This window comes from Heptranchias perlo, chromosome 3 (genome assembly GCF_035084215.1).
Source record: "Heptranchias perlo isolate sHepPer1 chromosome 3, sHepPer1.hap1, whole genome shotgun sequence".
NCBI classification, from domain to species: Eukaryota; Metazoa; Chordata; class Chondrichthyes; order Hexanchiformes; family Hexanchidae; genus Heptranchias; species Heptranchias perlo.
The window spans coordinates 46,380,768-46,400,782 of NC_090327.1; the positions used below are offsets into that span (position 1 = coordinate 46,380,768).

General features: G+C 42.0%; 1 protein-coding gene across 2 annotated transcripts in view; it reads right to left on the bottom strand.

Moving 5' to 3' along the window:
• The window catches only part of ripk2 (receptor-interacting serine-threonine kinase 2), a 48,201-nt gene that overhangs the window by 20,608 nt on the left and 7,578 nt on the right, over nt 1–20,015 (bottom strand). For both annotated transcript variants that reach the window (XM_067979464.1, XM_067979471.1), the window contains exons 2-6: nt 7,676–7,829; nt 6,342–6,497; nt 4,559–4,716; nt 1,289–1,338; nt 81–242 (exon numbers count right to left, since the gene is read on the bottom strand). In XM_067979464.1, the coding sequence (XP_067835565.1) occupies nt 81–242; nt 1,289–1,338; nt 4,559–4,716; nt 6,342–6,497; nt 7,676–7,829 (680 nt within the window). The remainder of the gene's footprint in view (nt 1–80; nt 243–1,288; nt 1,339–4,558; nt 4,717–6,341; nt 6,498–7,675; nt 7,830–20,015) is intronic.

Below are 20,015 nucleotides of genomic sequence, written 5' to 3' on the forward strand. Positions count from 1 at the left end.
ATGTTGGCGCCATCTTACTACAATCGCCCATTCTACAGTTACCCTTTCATTCCACATACTGCACATTTGTAACAACTTACTAATAAAGGAAGGCCGCTCATCAGGGTTTTGAGACCATCCACTAATAATTAACTCAAGCAGTGTTTCGCGGTTGGGGATGTCCAATGGTAAACTCTCCTCACTGGTGTCGGGTCGTGAACCCTGTAGTACACTAAACATGATCTGCACTGGGTTTATAGCATCTGAGAAAAAGAATTGTAGATGAGAAATGTTAACTACAGTATAAACAAAACCTATTTGATATCAATTAAAATTTGCAGCAGTTTAAAAAGTTTAACCAAATGAAAACCTTTTACATTCAAAATGTAAAAAAGTTAAATGGACAAAAAGACAATAGATAAAAAAAAGATGCAAAGTCAGAATTTCCTTATAAATATCCTGTGTTCCACACTCTTGTGGCTGTGCTAACAGGGACAGAATTAAGTTATTTCATGCAAGCATTTTCATTTAAATGATGAATGATTTCATTTAGAAGACCGAAAAGATCATTTTTACCAAGATACACTATTCAGCAATACAATCCATTAAATGCTGATCAATTTTGTTGGAAATAATTTGGGAATACCGTAATTCGTGAGATTTATAATTTTTCCCTATACCCCAAAACACAGCCATTTGTAATTGGGAACAAAGTTTTTGAAGTAGAAAAAGAAAAAAATAACAACTTGCATTTATATAGCACTTTTCACGATGCCCCAAAGCACCACAGCCAATGAGATTCTTTTAAAGTGTAATCACCGCTGTAATGTAGGGAAACGTGGCAGCCAATTTGCACACAGCAAGATTCCACAAACTGCAATGAAAGAAATGACCACATAATCTGTTTTGGTGACTTTGAATGAGGGATAACTGTTGGCCCAAACACTGGGAGAACTCCCCTGCTCATCTTCCAATAGTGTGATGGGATCTTTTCTGTCCATTTGAGAGGGCAGACGGGGCCTTGGTTTAACATCTCATCTGAAAGACAGCACTTCCGACAGTGCAGCACTCCCTCAATACTGCACTGAAATGTCAGCTTAGAGTATGTGCTCAAGTCTCTGGACTGGGGCTTTAACACAACCTTCTGACTTAGAGGCGAGAGTGCAACCATAGAGCCAAGTCTGACAATTAAACATGTTGGTAAAAATGAAATGTGTCACCTGAAAATGGATGGATTAGAATTTACCAATTACATTTATAGAGCACAAAGTCAACACAAGGTCTGAAATCAAAACCTGATAGAACTCACCTTCAAATGGCCGTTTTCTTGAAAGGACTTCCCACATTATTATTGCATAGCTACAAAGGGAACAAAGTACATTTAGATACAAAATTTATAACTAACAAGCATAAATGATATTTAACCTAATCATTTAGGTAGCATGTTTCCTTGCACAAACTTGCCAGAAGCAATTTAAAACACTCAATTACATTGGAATATTTTAATAATTCAATCCCTTCAGAAATGCTTGGATTCTTGGAAAATTATAAAATAATTCAGCACATTGGAAATATTTAAACAGAGAACATGTACAACAAATTCCAGTCTTTTAAATAGGAAGTTCACAAGTTCTGAGGAAGAGAAGATTTCCAGTTACAAAAGGTAAGGTGTTAAGCTTACTGGGATAATGAGGAGAATTGGGCTGTTGCAGTCCCCTGGAACCTGCTTGACTGCCCTAGGGGGTTGGAGAGGAATTTCATATAGATTCTTTTGCCTCTCCAAAGAGATTGCAAGATTAAGGGGTGCGACGATGGTGTACATGATTGCATCATATCTAGTTGGGGTGGACTTGATAGGACTAATTGACTTTTCTCTTCCTCCTTCTCATATGATGGCATCGCTGCATGACCTTAATTGCACTTGGTTCAATAACATATACTTTTGCTAGTTCCAACTAACACCACATTTGTAGAACTTACAGGACAGACTGCAATTGACAACCACATCTTTGCAAATTTAATAGAAGACACAAGGGGCACGATTTTAAAAGGGAAAAATGGGTGGATTGGGAGCGGGGAGTCATTCAAAATCGCAACCATTTCGGACCCTCCCCAACCCACCTACTTCCGGTTTTCATCGGGGAGGGACGAGCGACCAATCCGCTCCCAGGGGGTGGATTGGTGATCAAAACCTTTCAAGGAGGCTGCATGCCTCCATTTTTAACAGAGTTTCCAATTTCAACCCCTGGGGGCCAGGATTCCTGGGCCTTCTCTTTTATGTCACGTGAAAGGAGGCGAGAAGGCCTGAAACTAACAGGCAAGTGCCTTTCTGGCACAGGTTGTGGGCACGGATGTGCAGGAGTGTTTCCCCCAGGCTCAACAAGCCTACTTACAGCGACCCCCAACAATCACGGATCCCCCCGATCTCCGACCCCCCCCAATGATCACAGATCCCCGATTCTCCCCCACAATGATTGCAGACCCCCAATCCTGACACACCCCCCCCCCCCCCGTGACTGACCCCCGATCCTCCCCCCCCCACCGTGACCCCCCATGCCAACCCATGCAACCCCCCCACCCCATCCATACAAACAAAGACTTACCTGAAGACTTACCTGGACACATCATCTCCCTGGCTGATCTCCTGTCTGACTGAGACCAGCCTGGCAATTTGACCCCCCCACCCCCTTCCCGGCTCAGGGTCCAAATCATGCCCAAGATGTATGGATTATGTTCCAAAAGTTGTTAGAAGACATCACTATACCCCCATGGAGCGAGCCTTTGGGTTAGTGGTAGCATTCCCACCTCTTAGCCCGAGGCACAGGGTTTGAACCCCGCTCCAGACAGTCTCAGTGAGTGGGGACCCGAGCTCTGGCTCTGAATTCTGGGTTGACGTCCAGCGGGGTACTCGTGAGCGGTGGGTGTGGGTGGCCCCTTCTCACTGTATGGGTTGTGGGAGCCCGTAAAACTATCCTGCCGGATAGGACTAACCACCCTATCGGCTGGTACAACGATGGTTATGGCTACGTCAGACTGTCAATCAGCCTTCAAAAACAACAACGAATGTAATGCGTTGCCTGCATCACAATGACTGAGTGCGGGTTAATCGCATCCCTGCGACCATTTTCAGGGGATATCCAATTTAACCCTCATGGCACAAAATGGTGCCAATTCCACTGAAGGTCCATAACTGGAAGATTACAAGGTACTGTAGAACTCATTTCATCGACATGACTGACAGATCGACATTCCAGGATATTGCTCTTGTTTTTTGTGCTTCTCCCAGGAGATTGCATGGCTGTGTGGGAGAGAATGGGTTTGATGGTGTTCAGAAGTTTTTCCACGGCAGGATGGGACAGCCTCGATGGCTGGTCTTTTCCTGTCCTGCTTGTTTGTATGTTCATACGTTCTCCTCCCAGGCATGCAGATCTGATACTCCTCCTCCATCTGTTACCATAACAGGCATCCAAACTGATTCTTCCTCCACTGCTCAAACACAATGCCAAGTGTGACATTGGCCTCAATTTTACGAGGGGGTAGGTGAGGACGGTGTACGTGAGCCCAGTAACGGGCGGAACAGCCAGAGAGGTCGGGGATGCGGAGGCCATACCGATCTTAACGGCAGAGTCTCATTTAAATAAAACTGCCTGACACCTGGCCGCATTTACCACCCCCCCCGGGCCGGATTCACCACCCCCCCGGTGGGTGGGAGCAAGAATTTGGTCACAGCTGGGGACCCATGGGAACGGTTCCCAGCAATCAGTGGGAGGAGGGGCTCCAAGGCAATCGCGGTCGTCGATCGGGGCAGGGTGGGGATGATGGGGATTCCCTCGCGGTTCGCGATCGAGGGGGATGGGGATTCCCTAGACATTCTGGGGAGGGGTGTCGTCCAGGGCTGGGGAGGCCCAAGGACTCCTTGAGGGTGTCTGGGGGGGGAGTACGCCTGCTCATTTTTAAGACTTACCTTGGCCTCTTCTGGCCAGTTGGCTCCTGCCGCCATAGTTCTGCTGCTTGGCAGTTGACGGTGCCGGACTGCCTCTGGCTTGACGTTAATATTACATCATGGCGCCGATGAAGTCATCGGGTTGCGACTTTTGCATCTTAAGTACACCCCGGCCTGCTTTTAGTGGGAGCCTCATCGATGGCCTGAATCGCTGCATGTGACGAGTTGGAGGTAAGATTCGATTTTCAAGATTATAACCCCTCGTCCGACCTTTTCTTTCCCGTCGGGAGGGGGAGTTAAAATCGGGGCCATTACCTCTTAGGCAATTCCATACATCACAAACAGAGAGATATGAAGGAAAGAATAACGGACAATATTTGCCTGCTAAAGGCACACCACGTACCAGCAGACTCTTCACAAGAAAAAATAATGGTTCAGAACTCAGAATATGGGGATGTTAAAACAATAGTTAGACACTACAGTGCAAAACTAGGCTAATATTAAGTGGGTCTGGCAGAATCTTTCTTTTTGATCTGGGGACTGATTACTTGCGGTCTTATGCAAGATATAATGATGGGTACTATTCAAAACAATCATTAATAGTTCTGTAAGTGTCAAGATACCATTTAATTTTACCTGTACATGTCATGTTTTACATCTGCACGCTTTGCTTTGCAAGGCTCGTACTGCTCTGGAGCCATGTAGATAACTGTCCCTCCTGCTGTGGGAGATTTAAGGCCTGATGATTTACTCATAGTCAATTGGCGCCATTTTGAGAGTCCAAAGTCAGCAATCTAAACAAACAATAAAAATCCAGTATCAAATTCATCTAAACAAATACGTTAAAACTTTAATGGCGAAATAAATCAATCTTCTGTTTGAACAGAACAGTATTACCTCGTGACATGATTTATAGAGCGCAGGCACATCAGAATGTCTATATTCTAAAAGGGATTTGAAAGAACTAAAACAGCTATTTGATTGGAACGCCTATGGGAATATATTTACTTTGGGATGTAACTCAATCTATGCCGATTAAAATGCATTTCCACATTTAAGAGAATCAGTTAGTCATGTGATTGACATTGAAATGCTTACTGTTTATTCAAGCAGTTGTGAAATATTTCTGAGAGTGTCTTTTGCAAGAAGTAAAGTAAAATGCTGTTCAGTAATGTTCAAATAAATCTACTTAAAATCAAAGCCAGCCTCTGCCTAGTCAGATTTTTAAAAATTGCTCTGACACCAAGCACAGAGCTTAGATTTTATATTTAGGTTTCAACAGTGCACATGTTAAAAACTATATATCTAAATAATTCCTTTTCCCCTTGACGCCAGTAAAAATCAAGTTATTGCTCATATTTGCACCACACAATGAAGCTCAACTAATTACTTCCCCCACCTCCATTTTTCTCCAGAAAACGCTGACTCATACATGCAATACTGTTCCACTAATGCTGGCAGCCCTCCAGTACCTTTCTCCAATGGCTATTCTTCATGTGTGTCCCAAGTCAGCGAAAGTCAGCAGGTTATTTTATCACTGGGGATGGGAACATCACAGCTGAGCCTGGTCTTGCCATTGTGTCCAAAAATATATATATAAAAAAACACACACACACACACACACACACACACACACACACACAAACAAACATTCCAGAAGGTGCCACCTGGTAGCATATAAGATAAAGGCTCTATGACTGATTATTTTTTTCCTTGGCAAAGGACACTGAGGCTAACTAGAGCACCTCCACTGCCATTTGATGAGAACGGCTAACAACACAGATTGGGGGATCAAATTTAGATTTTCTAGGCCTCTAAACTAGGATTCTCAGTCCTGATCATAATCGCACAACCCCTGTTGGAAAGTGCATGATGTTGGGAGATGACAGGATCGGGGCTCATATCTAGGGACCCCACGGTCAAAGGTCTGTTGACACTTATCGTCTAGGGTCACACAGTGCAGCATGGCCACTTGGAGGTCAGCTGGAGTTCGTGGAGCCATACATCAGCAAGAGTCATCATAGCATTTTTGTTTTGAAGTCAAAGATTAAGGTCATGGTTTTCCACTTGATTACTAGCTCTACTACTGTAGAGGAATGCTTGAATATCCTAACTGAGGTGATCATACATTCTTTCTATCCATCTTGACTAGCCAGTAAGAAAATGTCAATTTAATTTACTGACTTTAAACCAGATGAGTAATGTTAACAACCAGAAACAAACAAATGATCCAAAATACAGGAAAGAGTAAATTGCTGCCAGTATTGCCAACAGTGAACAGTTGAAAACTGTGTCAAATAGTCTAACTTTTAACAAGGTCTCTAAAATGTCCTACTACTAATTATTTAATAAGTATATCAAGACAAAAGTATTAACTATAGCAGAATACTGAATTCTAATTGAACAGACCAGTTCATACCTTTACATGAAATTCACCATCTAGCAGAATATTTTGTGCCTTCAGGTCATGATGCAGCAATGGTGGGTTCATGTTGTGAAGGAAATTCACTCCCAGTGCAATTTCATACAGTATGCGAAGTCGCAATGACCAAGGAAGAGTTGGATAAGTATTTTTCTACATCAGAAAAAAAAACAGGTCCGTTTTTAGAAGAGAACTCAACTGGAAAGTTAAATTATTATGCACCTGACTCCTCTATAGAATTTAACGTTTTTAAGATTGTTAAACACAGCAGTTGTCTAGCCTGTTATCAGTTAGCCCAGCCATGGAGAATCTCATGATTAAAGAGTTTAGTTGTAAACATACAGTTGGAGGATCCAGTTTCCAGATAGCAACTAACAGATGAATGTATTCCACACCCACCAACTTTTTCTACTGCTGGTATACAAGACTCTAAAGTATTTTTCACCTCTACACCGTTCTGCCTCTCAACGAGGGCTGTTGTGCAACCTGCTCCCACACTCCAATCAATGCCTGTCTCAAAGCAGCTACTGGGAGAAGCACTAGAGAGGCAGGAGTGTGGAAGTGCCTTTCCTCTAAGTATCTAGCATGTGCTTGGGCATTCATAATAGTACTACAGAGATCAGAAATGAAGAGGCGGTGGTCAGGGGGTGGGTGGAAAAAGAGGAAGTTAATACGACCCTATACCCAGCAACTCCATAGCATAATTCGCAATACCCATAAATTCAAACAAATGAGCTGTGGAAAAAAAGTGTTACCTCAGGCCACATTTTTCTTACCTTATGAAATAATTTGTTGGCAGTGAAAGGTCTAACTAACTGTAACCAGTGTAATGTAACACATTTTTGGAGCTAAAAGGACAAACTCCAATGGAAAGATTACACCAAGAACTTCAGCTCCACTGTTCTGTGGAATTTCAAAGAAAGACAACCACAAATAGTCTGGAGAGGAAAATTATTATTCAATGGTTGTTGAAGAACATTAAAATAATTTGGCCATTCATTTTAGTTAACTAGGCATCTGGTAATCAAATTACCAGATTAAATGGTTTAGATCTCCAGGTAATAGTCAAGACAAAATCCTACTCTGATTATGCATTTTAAAGTCCAAGTTTCCCCATGGTGTATTACACTGCACACATTTACTATGCTTTCACACTTCAAAAGTATTTCATTGGCTATAAAGTGCTTTGTGAAGTCGTGAGGTCATGAGGGGCGTGATATAAATGCAAATCTTTATTTTTTCTTTCTTTCCAAGGTTTGTTACAAGAAATTACATGTTAACAATGTGCACAGAATAATTACCCCAGGAACATCTCCACTCCGTCACATTACCTGATGAAGGAGTTGGTCCAAAGACCCATTGCTCATGTATTCTGTCACAATGCCCATGAATTCAGGTTCATTGCAAATACCATAAATTTGGATTATGTGGGAAAATCTGGCTTTGTGCAGGACCTCTGCTTCCTTCAACAGACTGTTCCTTTCCCTTAGGAAAAAAAAGAAAGAGAAATATTGGAACCATTCACAGAAGCATTTTCTTTGTCGCTCAAAGGGAGATTACAAGGGAAGGGGAAGAGCCAGAGGAGTGATATATCATTGTTGTATTGACATCACATCCAAGAAACACAAAAGCAACACAAAGATATGTTTGTAATGCAATGAGATATTTCAGTGAAAATAAAGTTTTCAAAGACACTTTACTGATTACAATGTTCCTTCAGCATACAGGATTAGAACAAACTCAAAACACAGTGCCCAGCAAAGCTTACATGACCTACCATTTAAAAAAAATACAAATTTGAAATTAGCATGATTACTGAAAGCATATCTTGTATTCTTTAATTACCATCATACGATTATAATACATTTTGTAAAAATGTAGATAAGATGCAACTAGCAGCACCCAAAAGCACCACTGCACATTGATCTGCATTATTCACATTAAGGATATTTGCACAGGGTAGCCTGAATTGCAAAAAGCGTGAAAATATTCCAATCAGGAATACAAATAGTTCCATAGTATGCATCACCAACATGTAGAATGAGTTTGATGTTCCTCACAAAGGATTGGGCCAAACAGTTATTAGGTTAAAGTTAATTGCCAGAGGAGAAATTTTATTCAATACACGTAGCCATCCTTGGCTACAAAGTACACTCTCTTCTAAGTCAGAAGGGTACGGGTTCAAGCCGCACTCTAGGACCTGAGCAGGTAATCTAGTATCTAGTATCTAGTACAGAGGGAATGATGTACTCTTTTAGCTGCCATCATTCAGCTGAGACGGAGAGACCCCTTCATCCCATTCAGATGGATGTAAAAGACTTCAAAGAGGAGCAGATTTCTCTGGTGTTCTGAGCAAAATTCTTCCCATAGTCAACAGCCCAAAAACAGATCAACACCGTCAATAACAGATAAACACCAACACCTTCCATCTACACAGCATCTTTAACATTAAAATATCCCAAGGTACTTCAAAGATAGATGTATGGAAAACAGATGCCGAGGCAGGAAAGCAGCAAATACAAGGGGTGACCAAAAGCTTGGTTGAAGAAATGGGCTTTGAGAAGATTTTTTAAGAGGAGGAGAGGTTCAGAGGCGGAGAGGATTAGGGAGAGCATTCCAGAGAGTAGGCCTCAAGTGGCTGGAGGCTCTGCCACCAATGATTGAGTGAACATGGAGGAGGGGAAGTTGAACGAGACCGGAGTCAGATGAATGGAGAGCTCAAGGGGGATAGGGAGCTAGAGGTGGCTGCAGAAATAGGGTGTGGCAAGACCATGGAGAAATTTAAAGATAAAGATCAGGTTTTTAAATTAGAGATGTTAGGGGACAGGGAACTAGTTTAGGTTAGTGAGGATGGGAGTCATTGCAAGTAGTCTGTAGTGCAGGGTAGAATATCTGTACCGGTTTTGGACAAGTTAAAAATTAATAGTCATTCGTTTCGGCTACTATTTGTGGGACGTTACTCTATGCAAACTGGCTGTCGTATTTGCCTACATAACAAAAGTGACTACACTTCATAAGTAATTAATTAGCTGTGAAGTGCTATGGGACATTGTGAAGATGTGAAAAGTACAATATAATGGACGTTTGTTCCTTACTCAACTGTAGGGTGCATCGAGGCCAAGCCCGATGCTATCATTAATTAACTTGCATGTCCAGACTTTTCAACAAGGGTTAGAGATCAGGAATGGAAAACATTGCTTACTGTTTACCACCTTAGCTTGGGGATACCGAGGCCAACTATAGTCTCCAACAGTGCCACCACTAAGAATAGCTGAGAGCACAGATCAGGGATTGATTCTGGGATCGATTCTGGGATCTTCCTCAAATGTACAGCTCAGAACCACACCATATGACATATTTAGCCTCTGAGCTAATAGATGAACAATCCATACATCTAACTGATTGGATTTGTTCCCAGTGGCCCACAGGGGTTTTCCTGCCATTCATCTGTACTTGGAACATCACAATGGAATTAGCAAAGGGAAAATAAAGGGGATTTCCACAATGTGTTTGAGGCTCCTGTAAAATTTGTCCAAAACAAAAAGTAAAAAATTGATTCAGAACTTCTCAAAACTGTGGAGAAAAAGTAGTGATGTCAGACTTTATTTGTGTTGTGAAATTTAAATTAAGAGCAAAGCTACAAATTAGAACTGATGACTGATTTTTTTAATGTAAGGAGTCTTACAACACCAGGTTATAGTCCAACAGTTTTATTTGAAATCACAAGCTTTCGGAGGCTTCCTCCTTCGTCAGGTGAGTGTAGGATTCCATAAAGGTATAGCATATATAGTCAGAGAACAATGCCTGATGATTACAGATAATCTTTCCAACTGCCTGTTATCAAAGCAATCAAAGGAGTTGAATGGTGTTCAGACAGGGAAACATTACATACAAGACTACCGAATGTATGTAATGTATGTAATGTTTCCCTGTCTGAACACCATTCAACTCCTTTGATTGCTTTGATAACAGGCAGTTGGAAAGATTATCTGTAATCACCAGGCATTGTTCTCTGACTATATATGCTATACCTTTATGGAATCCTACACTCACCTGACGAAGGAGGAAGCCTCCGAAAGCTTGTGATTTCAAATAAAGCTGTTGGACTATAACCTGGTGTTGTAAGACTCCTTACATTTGTCCACCCCAGTCCATCACCGGCATCTCCACATCATGATTTTTTTAAGCAATGAAAATTGAGAAATTTTCCCAATGAAGTAACAACAGTGAAGCAGCTGTGTCCACAAGGAAAAATCCAAGAATCAAATTACAGCTCATGCAATGTAAGCTGGGGAAGGGGGGCTCTTGCAAGTCTACAACAATGAATGCTCTTAAAAAGGGACTTCAGTTCAACGATGATCAAACCTAATGATGGATAAACAGATGAGAAGTTTTTAGTGCAGCCTCCTTCATGTGGTCACATGGATTGACTCCAGTGAGTTGAATTGTATGCAGGTTTTGTCATCAAAGTTAATGGGCCAAAAACCCACAAATGCTGCAGCATAAGTGCCAGAATGTGTCCGTCTGTAACCTCCAGTGCTGACCTCGCCAAATTTGGCAAGCTCAAGGGAACATCTACTCATGCAGTGCACTCAGCAAAGGTTATTGCCTTCAGAATTGCAGGGGTAAGGGGAGAAAGTCATTTTGGGTGATGGAGGCAATGAAAGCAGTAAATCAGCTGTTCAACGTTAAGATGTTGAGGTCCTGTGGTCAGAGTTTCAGGATCTAGGGAGGAAGTTAAAAAGCAGACCTCAAAAGGTAGTAATCTCCGGATTACTCCCAGTGCCACCTGTTAGTGAGTACAGAAATAGGAAGATAAGACAGTTAATGCGTGGCTAGAGATATGGTGCAAGAGGGAGGACTTCAGATTCTTGGGGCATTGGGATCTGTTCTAGGGCAGGAGGGACCTGTTGCAGACAGACAGGTTGCACCTCAACAGAGCTGGAACCAAAGTCCTTGTGGGGAGGTTCACTAGTGCTGTGGGGAAGGGTTTAAACTAATTTGGCAGGGGGATGTCTCCAGAATGTAGCATTAGAAAGGAGAATCAAGGTGCACACAAGATTGGGAGAGCCAGATAGCACTACAGGAAGAAATAGTACTGTATTAGGTGGGATCAGACTAATAGAGAATACAAGATGGTCTAAGATAGGTTTAGAGTGAATGTGTATAAACGCATGAAGCATGGTAAATAAGTTCCATCATTACATCCCTGCTTTTGTATTCTATACCTCGGCTAATAAGGGAGAGCATTCCGTATGCCTTCTTCACAACCTTATCTACCTGTACTGCCACCTTCAGGGATCTGTGCACATGCACTCCAAGGTCTCTCACTTCCTCTACCCCTCTCAATATATTCCCGTTTACTGCGTATTCCCTTTTACTGTTTGCCCTCCCTAAGTGCATTACCTCACACTTCTCTGGGTTGAACTCCATTTGCCACTTTTCCGCCCTTTCCACCAACCCGTTGATATCTTCTTGGAGTCTACAGCTATCCTCTTCACTATCAACTACAGGGCCAATTTTTGTGTCGTCTGCAAATTTGCCAATCATGCCCCCTACATTCAAGTCCAAATCATTTATATAGATCACAAACAGCAAGGGACCCAACACTGAGCTCTGTGGCACACCACTGGAAACGAATTTCCATTCGCAAAGACATCCATCGACATTTACCCTTTGTTTCCTGTTACTGAGCCAATTTTGGATCCAATTCGCCACATTTCCCTGTATCCCATGGGCTTTTACCTTTCTGACCAGTTTGCCATGTGGGTCCTTGTCAAATGCCTTACTAAAATCAATGTAGACAACCTCCACTGCACTACCCTCATCAATTCTCCTTGTCACTTCCTTAAAGAATTCAATCAGATTTGTAAGGCATGACCTTCCCTGAACAAATCCATGCTGACTATCCCTGATTAAACCATGCCTTTCCAAGTGACAGTTTATCCTATCTCTCAGTATTGATTCTAATAGTTTGCCCACCACTGAGGTAAGACTGACCGGCCTATAATTGCTCGGGCTTTCCCTCGTACCCTTTTTAAACAATGGTGCTACGTTTGCAGGCTTCCAGTCCTCCGGTACCTCCCCTGTATCTAGTGAGGATTGGAAAATGATCCTCAGAGCATCCGCTATTTCCTCCCTGGCTTCCTTCAATAGCCTAGGAAACAATCCATCCGGCCCTGGTGACTTATCAACTTTCAAGGATTCCAGTCCCTCTAGTACTTTCTCTCGTTATGTTTACCTTTTCCAATATTTCACACCTCTCCTCTTTAACTACTACATCCGGATCATCCTTTTCCCTTGTGACTACGGAGACAAAATATTCATTTAAAACCCTACCCACATCCTCTGCTTCTACACACAAGTTACCCTTATCATCCCGGATAGGTCCCACCTTTTCCTTAGCTATCCTCTTGTTCTTAATGTACTGATAAAACATCTTTGGGTTTTCTTTAATCTTACTAGCTAATATTTTTTCATGCCCTCTCTTTGCTTTCCTTATAGAACTATAGACTGGGATAGTAATAGTGTAAATGGCAAAGAGGGGGAGGAATTTCTGAAGTGTATTCAGGAGAAGTTTCTTGATCAGTATGTTTCTGGCCCAATGAAGAAGGAGGCATTGCTGGATCTAGTTCTGGTGAATGAAGTGGATCAATGATCGTAGTATCATAAGGTTTAGAATAGTTATGGAAAAGGACAAGGAGCAATCTAGAATAAAAATACTTAATTGGAGTAGGGCCAATTTCAGTGGGTTGAGAATGGATCTGGCCCGGGTAAATTGGAATCAAAGATTGGCAAATCTGTAATCAAACAATGGCTGGACTTTAAAGAGGAGATGGTTCGGGTACAGTCTAGGTACTTTCCCATGAGGGGGAAAGGTTGGCCAAAGCCAGAGCGCCCTGGATAACAAAAGAGATAGAGAGTAAGATGAATCAGAAAAAGGGGGCGTATGACAGATGTCAGGTTGATAACACAAGTGAGAACCAGGCTGAATATAGAAAGTACAGAGGAGAAGTGAGAAAGTAAATAAAAGGGGCAAAGAAAGAGAGTATGAGAATAGTCTGGCAGCTAACATAAAATGGAATCCAAAAGTCTTCTATAGGCATATGAATAGTAAACGGGTAGTAAGAGGAGGGGTGCAGCCGATTAGCGACCAAAAATGAGATCTACGCATGGAGCCAGAGGGGATGGCCGAGGTACTAAATGAGTACTTTGCATCTGTCTTTACCAAGGAAGATGCTGCCAAAGTCACAGTAAAAGAGGAGTTTGCTGAGATACTGGATAGGCTAAAAATTGATAAAGAAGAGGTACTAGAAAGGTTGGCTGTACTTAAAATAGATAAGTCACCCGGTCCAGATGGGATGCACCCTAGGTTGTTGAGGAAAGTGAAGGTGGAAATTGCAGCCGTGCTGGCCATAATCTTTCAATTCTCCTTAGATATGGAAATGGTGCCCGAGGACTGGAGAATTGCAAATTTTACATCCTTGTTCAAAAAAGGGAGTAAGGGTAAACCCAGCAACTACAGGCCAGTTTAACCTCAGTGGGTGGGGAAGCTTTTAGAAACATTAATCTGGGACAAAATTAATAGTCACTTGGATAAGTGTGGATTAATAAAGGAAAGCCAGCACATATTTGTTAAAGGCAAATCTTGTTTAACTAAATTGAGTGAGTTTTTTGATGAGGTAAGAGAGAAGGTTGATCAAGACAATGTGGTTCATGTTGTGTATATGGACTTTCAAAAGGCGTTTGATAAAATACCACATAATAGGCTTGTCAGCAAAATTAAAGCCCATGGAATAAAAGGGGCAGTGGCAGCAAGGATACGAAAGTGGCTATGTGACTGGAAACAGAGACTAGTGGTGAACGGTTGTTTTTCGGACTGCAGGAAGGTATACAGTGGTGTTCCCCAGAGGTTGGTACTAGGACCACTGCTTTTTTGATATATATTAATGACTCGGACTTGGGTGCACATGGCACAATTTCAAAATTTGCAGATGTCACAAAACTTGGAAGTGTAGTAAACAGTGAGAGGATGGTAATAGATTTCAAGAGGACATAGGCTGGTGGAATGGGCAGACACATGGCAGATGAAATTTAATGCAGAGAAGTGCGTAGTGATTTTGGCAGGAAGAATGAGGACAGGCAATATAAACTAAATGGTACAATTCTAAAGGGGGTGCAGGAACAAAGAGATCTGGGGGTATATATGCACAAATCTTTGAAGGTGGCAGGATAGGTTGAGAAAGTGATTAAAAAACCATTCGGGATCCTGGGCTTTATAAATAGAGGCACAGAGTACAAAAGCAAGGAAGTTATATTGAACCTTTATAAAACACTGGTTTGGCCACAGCTGGAGTATTGTGTCCACTTCTAGGCACTGCACCTTAGGGAGGATGTGAAGGCCTTAGAGAGGGTGCAGAAAAGATTTACTAGAATGGTTCAAGGGATGAGGGGCTTCAGTGGATAGACTGCAGAAACTGGGGTTGTTCTCCTTAGAGCAGAGAAGGTTAAGAGGAGATTTGATAGAAGTGTTCAAAATCTGAAGGGTTTAGATAAAGTAAATAAAGAGAAACTGTTCCCATTGGACGAAGGGTCGAAAACCAGAGGACACAAATTTAAGGTGATTGGCAAAAGAACCAAAGGGGCTTTGAGGAAAAACCTTTTTACGCAACGAATAGTTATGATCTGGAATGTGCTGTCTGAAAATGTGGTGGAAGCAGATACAATCGTGGCATTCAAAAAGGAATTGGATAAATACATGAAGGCAAAAATTTTGCAGGGGAAAGAGCAGGGGAATGGGATTAACTGGATTGTTCTTACAAAGAGCTGTCACGGGCTCGATGGGCCAAACGGCCCTGTAACCCAAGTCCAAGACATTAATATATATAAAAAAAAAGTGCTCCTAGTGCCGACCCATGGGGAACACCACTTTATTCCTTCCTCCAGTCTGAAAAACAACCGTTCACCACTACTTTGTTTCCTGTCACTTAACCAATTTCATACCCAGGCTGTCACTTCCCCTTTTATTCCATGGGCTTCAATTTTGCTGGACATTTATATCACAGAACCACTTCTGGAATCTTGTGAAGCTGCTAGCACTGTGGCAAGCTATGAATCAGCCCCATTACCACCATACAGTGGATTCAGAGAACCAGGCACAACACTAGAATGACTACACATGCAACTTGAAACTTCTGACAGCAAACCTTCCTCAATGTAAAAACCCTATTGCTGGCCTAACATCTCAGGCTACTCATAGCCACTGGTGAGCTTATGCTTTCAGATATGATGTGGAGATGCCGGTGATGGACTGGGGTTGACAATTGTAAACAATTTTACAACACCAAGTTATAGTCCAGCAATTTTATTTTAAATTCACAAGCTTTCGGAGACTTCCTTTTACCTGAGGAAGGAGGAAGTCTCCGAAAGCTTGTGAATTTAAAATAAAATTGCTGGACTATAACTTGATGTTGTAAAATTGTTTACAGCTTTCAGATAGGCCATTCATTTTTGCCATCAATGGTACTTTGCCTCCAGAGGCAGGGAGCAAAACCTCCTCTCCAGGCAATGCTCTGGACCTCCAGATGCACATACATCATGTTTGTATTACACTCTATTCCACATACCATCTCCCATACTGGTTAACTTGTAATTACAATTTATGGTCATGAATCTCATTCTGATGAAAGACCGATCGATTGACTTGCATTTATCACCTATTTGAAAAATATCTTTAAAGCTCTTCACACAAATTGGTTTTGATATGCAGTCACTGTTGTTAGATAGGCAAATGTGGGAGCCACGTTGCACATAGCAAGATCCCACAAACAGTAACGAGACGAATGACCTATGTTAGTTGAGGAGGAATGTTGGCCAGTACACTGAGAGGGCATTCTGCTCTTATAGTGCATTAGGACCTTTAACATCCACTTGAACAGACAGATAGAGCCTCGGTTTTAACTCCTCATGTGAAGTACAGCACTTCTGACCATAAAGTACTCCCTCAGTATTGCAATGAAGTGTCAGTTCAGATGATGTGCTTGTGCTAAGCCACGCTGACACTTTTTAACTGGGAAATCATAACCACTCCCCTTACAACGAAGTTTTTAAGCTCTCCAATGGCTCCGTGAATTTACCAAGAATGCAGCTGAGCTACACAGACCAGGAAGTCAATGCCTTAAGGAAAGTAATGAGGGAAGGGACAACAATGGGTGAAAAATGCCTTAAAATGAATCTCTTGATTAGCATAAACTTAATCAGGATTTTAGCAACTGCTTGCAGGTCTGGGTGGCACCAGCTTCAAACTAAAACAATAGAATTAATTCAACAAAAGGACAGCTGTCCCGGTAACAAATCTTAGGAAAGATCCTGTACTAAGTAATTTCTACCTGCCCAGAGGCAACTGAAGTTAAATTTCACAACAGGCATTTCCCCTCCTCCATAACATGCATATTAATCTACATTGGAATATACCAATTATATTCTTCCTAATATGAACTGAAGTCAAAATGCCAGGAGTGAGCCAATCATAACCACATACTTGTCTGGAAACTCTTATTTTATACTGAACCATGTTAGCAATGTACAAGAAAAAAGATTGGCTGCTTTTTAAAATCTGCAGCTACCAAATATTTTCAGCTTGGCTCAGTTGGTAGCACTCTTGCCTCCAAGTTAGAAGGTTGTGCGTTCAACTGCACTACAGACTTGAGCGCACAATCTCGGCTGATGCTTCAATGCATCACTGTTGGAATACTACAGTGTTGTAGGTGTGATCTTTCAGATGAGATGTTTAACCAAGCTCAGATGACGTAAACAAATCCCATGGTGGATTTTCCTGTTACTGTCTCTCAACAAAAGGGTTGTTTGTCCGTCAACAATAATTGCCGCCTGATACAGGCCCGAGTGGTTATTAAACAACAACCTTTAATATATTGACTTACAACAATGTTATAATTATAATACAACTGTCTTCAGATTACATTAAATGACAAGCAATCAATACAACCTGGTTTTTCCCACGAACTCAAATTGATCAGATCTGACCTTCGTAGGCTGTCTGGCAATGGACTTCTGACTGTCCCTTCGAGAGCTCTAACTTTTGGGAGGAAGCATGCCCTATCTTTACACTATTTGGCTGCTATGTTCTGTATGTACACATCTCTGTCCTTATCTCCTGATTGTAAATCATCCCACCATGCTGACGCTACGTTAACGACCCAAAAGAGCTGCTTTACCTTGCGTAGCTAATCACGTAAAGCTGCATCTCTGTTGTTACAAGCTGTTATTTTCCACTAGAAAGTGTGACCACCACCACCACCACCACCCCCCACCTTCCTTATCTGGGTTTATAACTTTGAGTGTCTTGTTTCGCTCCATAACTCTCACTTTCTCAACAGTTACAGAATGCTATCGGTTTTGTGAACGTGTTGGTTCCTTGATTAAAGTGTGTTTTCAAAATTCTCACTTGTGTAAGCCGTTCCAAATGTTTTCTATTAGCAACCACATCTCTTCTCTAGATGCGGTCCATCGCTTGACCTTTTGGTATTTTATGGTTCTGAAGTTTTAGCATCCTCTGTCCTTTACAAACGGACTTGTTCACATACACCACCCCCTCCCCCTTTAACATCCACCCTCTTGCTAAGATGCTTGGGAGCTTTATGCGAGATGGGATATTTGACCATGCTTGGTTTTAAACCATATTCTTACAGCAATATTGAAGAGCTGGGAGTTGTCCTGGTGTCCTGTCCAACATTCCTCTCTCAACCAGCGACACCATTTATTCATTCATTCATGTAAGGGACTTTGCTGTGTGGAAATCTGCAGCCTACATAACAGTGACTACACTTCAACATTTTACAACGTGTTTTGGGACAGCCCGAGGACACGATAATGTCCTATAAGGTAAATTGTTTCTTTAGCCTTGGTTGAGCCGTGAAAAGAGAATGAAATACATTTTCTAAAACTGCTACATAGCTATTTACACAACCCCCACTAAGAAAAATGATGTAGCCCAATTATGTGGTGTTCCATTTTAGCATTTACACAAGCACACTTTTGCTTGGAAGTCCAGATCTTTATTTTTTTTTGGGGGTGGGGGCGCGGTGGGGGAGAAGAGAGAGAAGTACCTTTATGCTGGGCAAGTTTTTTGATACAGTGCTTGTCCTAGCTATTAGATGATGATTTTGATCCCTGTGTCTACTGGCACTAACGTCTGATCACTCACAACCAAAAATAGAGAGAAATTTTCATGGTGTATCTTTTTAATAAAAAAGTAAAGGCCTTCACTGCATTAATAATTTAGCATACCTATCTGGCTTAAATATCAGGTTAGTGAAATGGGATTATTGGGCATTTCAGAAGATGCATGGAAAGACATAGATGGACATATCTTTCAAATCAGCACTACAGCTGTCAGTAGCTCCAAAGGTATACAATATACAACCAATTTATACTAGAACTAAACCTGATCTGATGACAGCACAGAGAAATTCCAGAGTGCTTACAGACTGCAGCATAAACCCATCATGACGAGGTACCTCCATCTAAACTATAGGATGTTACATTGAAAGAATTATTTGTGTAATTACTAATGTAGCAATTCTACCACTAACATGGCTTAAAGATAACAGCAACACTACTGGGAGATGAACTAAACGTTGACTACCTGAACATCTACCAGCTTACATATGGGCAGAGTGAACAGATAAATTTCTGCCCCCAATCTCCTTCCACATGGCTTCTGGTTCAAATTTTACCCTTTGTTTTGCAGATCCACCCATGAACACCGGTACCTCTGATATTCAATGCTCCTCTAACCACTGCACTTGCCACTTCATGCAATCCACCCTCTCTCTACCACGTGACATTACATACATATCCTTGACCTCCCTCTTCAGCAGCACTGGCTTTATTTCAGGGCTGTCCCAGCCTTCCGTTCCATATCATCCTTTATCTCGTCCAGCATTTTAACAAAACTGTTTTTCTTCCTTTCAGATAACAAGGGCCACAAGCTTCAACAATTCTTGGTCGCCAAACTACCTCCAGATCACTCTTCCTTTTCATTTACTTCCAAACCCATTTCTCCTTCCAATCTCACTGTTTGCTGGATTTTCACAGACCCTCACATCTCCAACCCCGAACAATCTGTCCATAGCAAGGATCTCCGCTTCATTCCCCTATGCTCCAACCTCAATGAATACTGAGCTCGACAATGATGTTGAGTTCTTCCTCCACCATCTTCACCTTTGTGCCTACTTTTTTGCGCCCAGGAAGCTTCCCACTGCACAATGGGCCTCTTCTTTGGACCTCAGTCTCCACTTGTAGCTCTGCCTCAGGCCTCCTATCCTCTCTTAATCTTTTCATTGATAACTGCCAATGTGATATCTGTCATGTCAGTTTCTCCACTCTCCTCACTCATTCTAATTTATCTTCCTCCAGACTTGCAACACACTGTTCTCTCAGGTCTAATCTCAACATCATCATCAAACCTACTGACAATGGGGTCACTGTTGTTGAATGATAGAATCACCTCTACCTTGATGAGGCTGAATGCTAATTCTGACAAATGCTCCTATCTCCTCCTGGACCATGACCCACTACTGAACACCAAGACATCATTTCCCAGACTGATCTCATTTCCTCTGGTGATCTTCCCCGCTACCACCACCACCA